The sequence below is a fragment of the Mus pahari genome, chromosome 9, assembly GCF_900095145.1.
Source record: "Mus pahari chromosome 9, PAHARI_EIJ_v1.1, whole genome shotgun sequence".
Taxonomy (NCBI): Eukaryota; Metazoa; Chordata; class Mammalia; order Rodentia; family Muridae; genus Mus; species Mus pahari.
The window spans coordinates 49,418,487-49,426,161 of NC_034598.1; the positions used below are offsets into that span (position 1 = coordinate 49,418,487).

Genomic DNA, 7,675 nt, shown 5'->3' on the forward strand with positions numbered 1-7,675 from the left:
AATCAAAAAATGAAAAAAAGAAAGAAAGGAATTAAGAAATTAATTCAAGCCAGGCATGGTGGCACACACCTTTAATCCCAAAACTTGGAAGACAGAGGCAACCGATTTTCTGAGTTCAAGGCCAGCCTGGTCTACAAAGTTCCAGGACAGCCAGGGTTATACAGAGAAACTCTGTCTCAAAAAAACCAAAAAAAAGGGGGGGAGGGGTATAGGAAACTTTCGGGATAGCATTTGAAATGTAAATAAAGAAAATAATAATAAAAAAATAACAAAAAAAATTAATTCAGTAACAAATGTTGGTTGGGAATATGGAAAAATTAGGAACCCACCCCCATGTACTGCTGGCAGAAATGTAAAAATGATACAATTTTTTTTTGCACATGAATGTGTATAAAAACCTATCATACAGCTTCTTACATAACCACCAGAGAATGAAAAGGCTCAGTGTCACTCAGCTCATGAGCAGGTAAACAAAATGTGTTACATTCACACAATGGACTACACCCAGCTCTAAAAGAAAAGTATTAGAGCTGGAGAGGTGGCTCAGAAGTTAAGAGGACCTGGGTGAGTTCAATTCCCAGCACCTACAAACATCTAACTCCAGTCCCGGGGAATCAAGGGCCCTCTTCTGGCATCTCTGGGTACATGGCATGCACAGGATGCCCAGACACATGGAAACAGAATGTCCACATGAATAACACACAATAAAAAGGTTTTAAGTTGGGCTGGAGAAATGGCTCAGTGGTTAAGAGCACTGACTGCTCTTCCAGAGGTCCTGAGTTCAATTCCTAGCAACCACATGGTGGCTCACAACCATCTGTAATGGGATCTGATGCCCTCTTCTGTTTTGTCTGAAGACAGCTACAGTGTACTCATTCATATACATAAAATAAAATCTTTTTTAAAAAAAGCTTTTAAATTAAAAAAAAGAAATATTGACACATGCTCTAAAATGATGAACCTTTAAAAGGTTATATTGTGTGAAAGAAGTCATGCAAAAGAAAAAAAGGTCACAAGAAGAAAATGACAGATCAATTTATATAAAATGTCTGGAAGGAGTGAATGCCAAGACAAGAAATGGATTGAGCAGCTGTCAGCGACAGGATGGAGAAAAGACAGGAACTAACAGATACAATAATGGCACAACACTGAAAATGCTAAAACCTACCAAATAGCATTTATAAATTAAATCTCAATTTTAAAAAAGCAGGTCTCACATATGACATCAAAACGGAAAGGTTAAGGTAGACACAGTCAAAGAAGCAGGGGTGGGAATGAAGGCGAACAAACAAGTCTCACCTGAGCACACACAGTGAGACCCACACCCTCCAGCCCCTCCTAACTCTTAAATACCCTCAACTCATTTCTGTCAACAGTAATCCAGTTACTCAGAAGTCTTGCAACAACTAGCACCTTTCTAAGATTACATTGAGTGTTTTATGTGCCCCTGCAAGCATGCGCTACTGTACTTGTATGCATGTGTGGGCAAGTCAGAGAACAACTGGCAGGTGTTTGTTCTCTGCCATGTGAATCCCAGGGATTGGGTATCAGGCTTGGCATCAGGCACCTGATCTTGAGCCATCCTGCCGGCCCCCAAACTGCCACTTTTCCAGGCTCCAATAGATAGTTCCTAATCTATGACCATGGAGATGGCCCTAGTTACACTCAGTGAGTCATGAGTTTAAACAAAAAGATACGAATGGGGATAGGACCAGCAGGGACCAGAAGGGGCTGAGCAGGAACTGGGCAGGGCTGGGGGCCTGGGTAGTGATAATCAGAATAGACTATACAAATGCATGAATTTGTCAAAGAACAAATTTAATAAAAGTTTTTTAAGGATTGGAGAGATGGTGGCTCACAACCACCGTAGTGGGATCGATCTGATGCCTTCTTCTGGTGTGTCTGAAGACAGTTACTCATATAAATAAAATAAATCTTAAAAAAAAGGGGGGGGCTAGAGAGATGGCTCAGAGGTTAAGAGCACTGACTACTCTTATGGAGGTCCTGAGTTCAATTCCCAGCAACCACATGGTGGCTCACAACCATCTATAATGAGATCTGGTGCCCTCTTCTGGCCTGCAGGATACATGAAGGCAGAACACCGCATACATAGTAAATAAATAAATCTTAAAACATAAATAAAAATAAACAGCTAACAAAAACCAGCCAGAGCAGAAGTATTTTTTTAAAAAACATTTTAAGCCGGGTGTGGTGGTGCATGCCTCTAATCCCAGCACTTGGGAGGCAGAGGCAGGCAGATTTCTGAGTTCAAGGCCAGCCTGGTCTATAGAGTGAGTTCCAGGACAACCAGGGCTACACAGAAAAACCCTGTCTTGAAAAAAATAAAAAAAAAATAAAGAGGCATGGATACTTAGTAAGACCCTGTATTTAAAAATAAAAAAGTCTAGAATCATAGTTCAGTGGTAGAGCACTAACACTGCATGTTTGAGGCCCTAGGCTCAATTCCCAGTTCAGCTAATAATAATAAATGGTAAAATAAAAATGTATTTAACATTTATCCCCAAAAATAAAAAAAAAAATCAATTCAACTTTACAGATATCTTATTATCATTATTGTGTGTGTGTGTGTAGTGTGTTATGACATATGTTCATGTGTGTCTGTCCACCCTGGTGACTTTGGGGAATCTGTTATCTCCGATTATAGGTTTCATGGATCTGACTCAGGTCTCCAGGTTTGTGTCTTCCTTACCCACAGGCAAGTCTTCCTTACCCACAGAACCATCTCACTGGCCTGGAAATCTCCTAAGTATAAATCCAAATAATGAAACCAAATGACCACATATAAAATATAAAAGGGGGCAGAGGCTGGAGACATGGCTCAGTGGTTAGGAGCCCTTGCCACTCTTGTGAAAGAATCCAGGTTCATTCCCAGCACCATCTATCTATCCATCTGTAACTCCAGTGTCAGGGGATCCGAATACCCTCTGCTGACTATTGTAGGCACCAAACACACAAACCTACACACAGGCAGAACACTCACACAAAATAAAACCAAGAAAAATTTAAAGAGGGAGGTAAATTAGCTCTAAATTTTATCTTTCATAAATAGCAATTATATTGCTGGAGATGCAGCTTGGTAGAGCTCATGCCTGGTGTGGGTCAAGTCCTAGATTTGCTTTCTAGCACTGAAAAAATAAATACACCCACTCAAAAAAAAAAAAAAAAAAAAAACCCAAAACAAACCAAAACAAACACAAAAAGACAGGCATAGTGGTGCATGCCTTTAATCCCAGCACTCGGGAGGCAGAGGCAGGCAGATTTCTGAGTTCAAAGCCAGCCTTGTCTACAAAGTGAGTTCCAGGACAGCCAGGGCTATACAGGGAAATCCTGTCTTGAAAAACAAAAAATAAATAAACAAACAAACAAATACACCCACTCACATACACACCAAATTTGTAACTAGTTATGGTGGAATATGGATGCAAATGCTTATAATCCTAGCACATGAGAGGATCAATAATTAAGTCATTCTCTGATACAAAGGGCCAAGATGGGCTACAAAAGCCTGGCTCAGAAAATTAAATAATACGGTAGGCCATGAGCAAAGGACACACACCCCCTCAGAGTTTAAAGTTGGGGCTGGGTGATGGCTCCAGTATGTAAAGTGATTGCTCTGCAAACACAAGGGTCTGAGTTCAGAAGCCAGGCACTCACGTAAAAGCCAGGCAGAGTGCTGTTCACCTGTAACCCCAATGCTGAGGGTAGGCCCAGGGCCTAGGGCGATTAGCTTGCTGGCCAACAGTCTGGCCAAATCTCTAAGTTCCAGGCCCACTAGGGAAGATAGGGATTCAAACAGACATCAAACCTTTGGCCTATACTTGCAAACATGTGCATATGACCCCTCCTGAAATGCTCAAAAACACACACACACACACACACACACACACACACACACGCAATAAACTACATGGGTTTTGCCTACTTTATACTTAACTGTATTAATACTTGCTAGATAAATGTTTCTAAAACTTCCTGTGACAAGTAACCATCCTTTGAATAAAATTCCATCCTACATCTGAGAGCCTGGTTTTTGTAGTGCCACAGATTGCTCTGACAGCTGACACCCACATAACCAGGTCGGCATTCCGACTTGTTCCCAGAGATGAATTTTCTCCCCATTAGGAAGCCCCTGAGCCTCCCCTCCTAGAAGAAACTTTGGAACCTTTGGTGACGCTCTGTAAACCCAGCATGCTGGAGAATGAAACAGGAGGACCCTGAGTTACAGGTCAGTCAGGTCCCACAGTGGGTTCCAAAGCAGCCTGCACAACATGGTAAGACCCTGTCTCAATAAAAGAAGGGAAGCAAGCAAGCACAAAGTGTGTTTTAGGTCACTGTTGTTGTTGTTGTTGTTTGTTTGTTTTTCGAGGCAGGGTTTCTCTGTGTAGCCCTGGCTGTCCTGGAACTTACTCTGTAGATCAGGCTGGCCTTGAATTCAGAGATTCACCTGCCTCTGCCTCCCAAGTGCTGGGGATTAAAGGCGGGAGCCACCACTGCCTGGCACTTTTTTCTTTTTTTTTAAGCTATTTTATTATTTGTTTGTTTCCAGGTCTATGTAGCTCCAGTTGTCCTGGAACTCACTATGTAGACCAACCAGGCTATCCTCGAACTAGAGAGATCTATTTCCCTTGGCCTCCCAAGTGCTGGGAGTAAAGTTCTGAGCCACTATGCCTGGCTTTTTGCTTTACATTTCAATCCCCAGTTCCCTGTAAAAGAAATCTCAAAGAAAGGAACTGCTGACTGTGTTTAATATTTCCTTATTTCTTCACACCCCAAGGCCCCATTTTGAAAGTTTATTTGGGTAACAGTCCTTCCATATCCTGTTCTAGGCTTTTAGGCCCTGAATCTGGAAAAGAATCTCTCCTAGACATATACTCTCTTCCCAAAAGAAGTTTTCAGTCCTTTTTGAACAATATATTTATGGGTGTTGATCCTAAAGTCACACATGAGAGCAAGTGACAGGCAGGCAGGAACAGAAGGGGGCAGTATGAGAGTGGATGTGTGCTTACACGCCTTGGCTGTCTTTATTCTCTGGAGCTGCTACTCCCTCCAGTGGAAGTTGGCAAACATCACTTATTTTCCCGTCCACTACTTAACAAGGGAGGGAAAACACGATTTCTTATAAACTTAATTTTTTCTGGTCAGGAACACAAAATAAGTTTCTTACCCAGTCCGGAGTTGATCGTCCAGCAGGAGGTACAAAATGAATGTGCTTGAAAGAATGAATAAACTTAGGAACTATGTCCTGCTCAAAGCTGATGGCCTCTCATCTTTTCTGGGCAAATGAACTATAATGACCGCAGGTGTGTTCTCTGGGGCCATTTGAGAGGAGGATCTTAACAAGAGGCCAGTGGTGGCACACTCCTTTAATCCCAACACTCAGGAGGCAGAGGCAGGTGGGTCTCTTAATTCCAGGCCAGCCTGGTCTAAAGTGTGAGTTCCAGAACAGTCAGAGCTACCCTGAGAGAGCGAGAGACCCTGTCTTGAAAAACATTCAGGTGACCTCTATCCCACTGTGTCGAGACAGATCTATCCCTGAGGTGTTTTTAGTAAACTGAATGAGTGGGGCGTTTGCTTTCTCCTGACCTATTTCAGGGCGAAACCCAGAAATCCGTTTTAACTCAGACATTCAAGGGACTCAGCAGCACCACGCAGCCCCTACATGGTTTCCCCCTAGAGGGTGTCAACCAGCCCAGGCCTCCCTAACTGGGGAAGGCTCAGGCCTCCGCCGGACCCGAGCTCTCCGGAGGGCAGCCCGGGACCCGGCAGTGCGGACGGTTCCCGGAGCGTCTCCCTCAGCGTCCCGCGCTGCTCCGGGTAACGGACCGCACCCTCGGGATGAGAAACCACTTTTCCAAATTTAACGCCCTCCAGCCCGACCCCTGGGCAGCCGCTGCCCCGATGGTACCTGAGCCGCAGACCACGCAGCCGGCGACGACCAAGAGCAGCCACGCGGCGCCGCCGCCCCCGGCCCCCCAGCACCGGGGCCCGGGACCAACCGCCGACCACACCGACACTTTGATTCCTCGCGCCATGGTTGCCTCACACCGCCTCCTCCTCGCGTGCCCCTCCTCAGCAACTGTCTCCGAACAGGCAGTGCCGGCAGCCAATCAGCTGCGAGACCCGCCCCCACCCCACCCCCGTGGGGCAGGCGGGGCCTCGCGCGCTCCGCCCTCCCGTGCCCCTAGGAGCCACACCTCCTAACAACGCCAGCCCAGGCCGTGACGACAGGAAGAGCCCGCCCTTTCCCCCCAACCTGCTTCCGTCCGCGGTTTATTTACAAATGAGATTGATGGAAAGCTTACCCAATAGGAAATCAGAATGAGCGGAAGCCTCCTGGACTGCGTGTTTCCATCGAAACGTCAAGTTTCTTCTAGTTTTTCTTTCCTTTCTTCCTCGGTCCTTTTATTACATGCAAGCCAGTGGCAACTCTTCACGAATAAGGTTCTCCCGTGACCGGTTTTTAAGGTAAAATGATTGACAGCCTGTCTCCAAAGTTCTGAAAGATTTCAGCGATAAGTACAGGATTACTGTGCGTTGTCAAGGTTTTGTAGGCATGAACAACGTTTGAAAATGTCGAGGTAGAGCTGAGCTAGAAACTCGGACTTCGATCCCCAGCACTGCAAGAAAAAAACAAACAGAAAACAAAACACCAAAAGAAAAAAAAAGTATTAATTTGGCTTTGGTTTCCTTTTTTGGCTGGGTATGTAGCTGAACCGTGCACAAGGCCCTCGTTTCGATCACCAACGCCACAGGAATAAATTACAAGTCACGAGCATTTCTGGTTTTGAAACGAAACAAGTGATAATTAAGACAGAGTTTATCCTCTCCAAAAAAAAAAAAAAAAGGCCAAGGCTAAGAGAGAGAAAGGAAAAACAAAGTAGGTTCTGAGCTCAAATCTAAGTTCTTTCTGCGGCTTAGGTGCTTCCCAATACATGACATATTTGCAGTCCAGTCACTGTGTGTATAGCACTTGCAGAAATTGAAGCACCTATTAAAAGGTGATCTGAAGATGGGCAAGGGAGAGGTGACTTGTGCTTGTAATCCCATCACTTGGGAAGTTGAGAATGAAGGCTTGCTGAGAATTGAAGAGTAGCCAGGATTATAGAGTGTGAATCGTGAGAATGTGTATGTGTGTTTATATACATTTATGCATATATATATATATATACACACACTTTTGTGTAGACACATGTATACATGTATATGCACATTTATACATACACAACACGCATATAGATGGCCTATTGAGATGGCTCAGTTGTATAAACCTTGAACCCACATGGTAAGAGAAAAACAACTTCTGCTCCCACAGGACCTCCATACTGACTCTGTGGCACACAGTACCCCACACACAATTAATGGATCAACTGATGAAGAAGGAGGAGGAGGAGGAAAAGAAAGAAAGAAAGAAAGAAAGAAAGAAAGAAAGAAAGAAAAAGAAAGAAAACCTTTTAATGTCTAGGTTAACAGGAGGAGTGTTGGTCCATATTTGTCAACTCCAGCATCCAAAACACTCAGGTCAGAGGATCACTAATAAGATTAGCTTGTGCCGGGCATAGTGGCACATGCCTTTAATCCCAGCACTCGGGAGGCAGAGGCAGGCAGATTTCTGAGTTCGAGGCCAGCCTGGTCTACAAAGTGAGTTCCAGGACAG

General features: G+C 44.4%; 1 protein-coding gene across 1 annotated transcript in view; it reads right to left on the reverse strand.

The window, feature by feature from the left end:
* The window catches only part of Nemp1 (nuclear envelope integral membrane protein 1), an 18,882-nt gene extending 12,802 nt beyond the window's left edge, over nucleotides 1–6,080 (reverse strand). Inside the window, exon 1 of the mRNA XM_021205497.2 lies at nucleotides 5,927–6,080. Within this exon, the coding sequence (XP_021061156.1) occupies nucleotides 5,927–6,053 (127 nt within the window). The 5' untranslated portion in view covers nucleotides 6,054–6,080. The remainder of the gene's footprint in view (nucleotides 1–5,926) is intronic.
* Nucleotides 6,081–7,675: the final 1,595 nt, after the last annotated feature.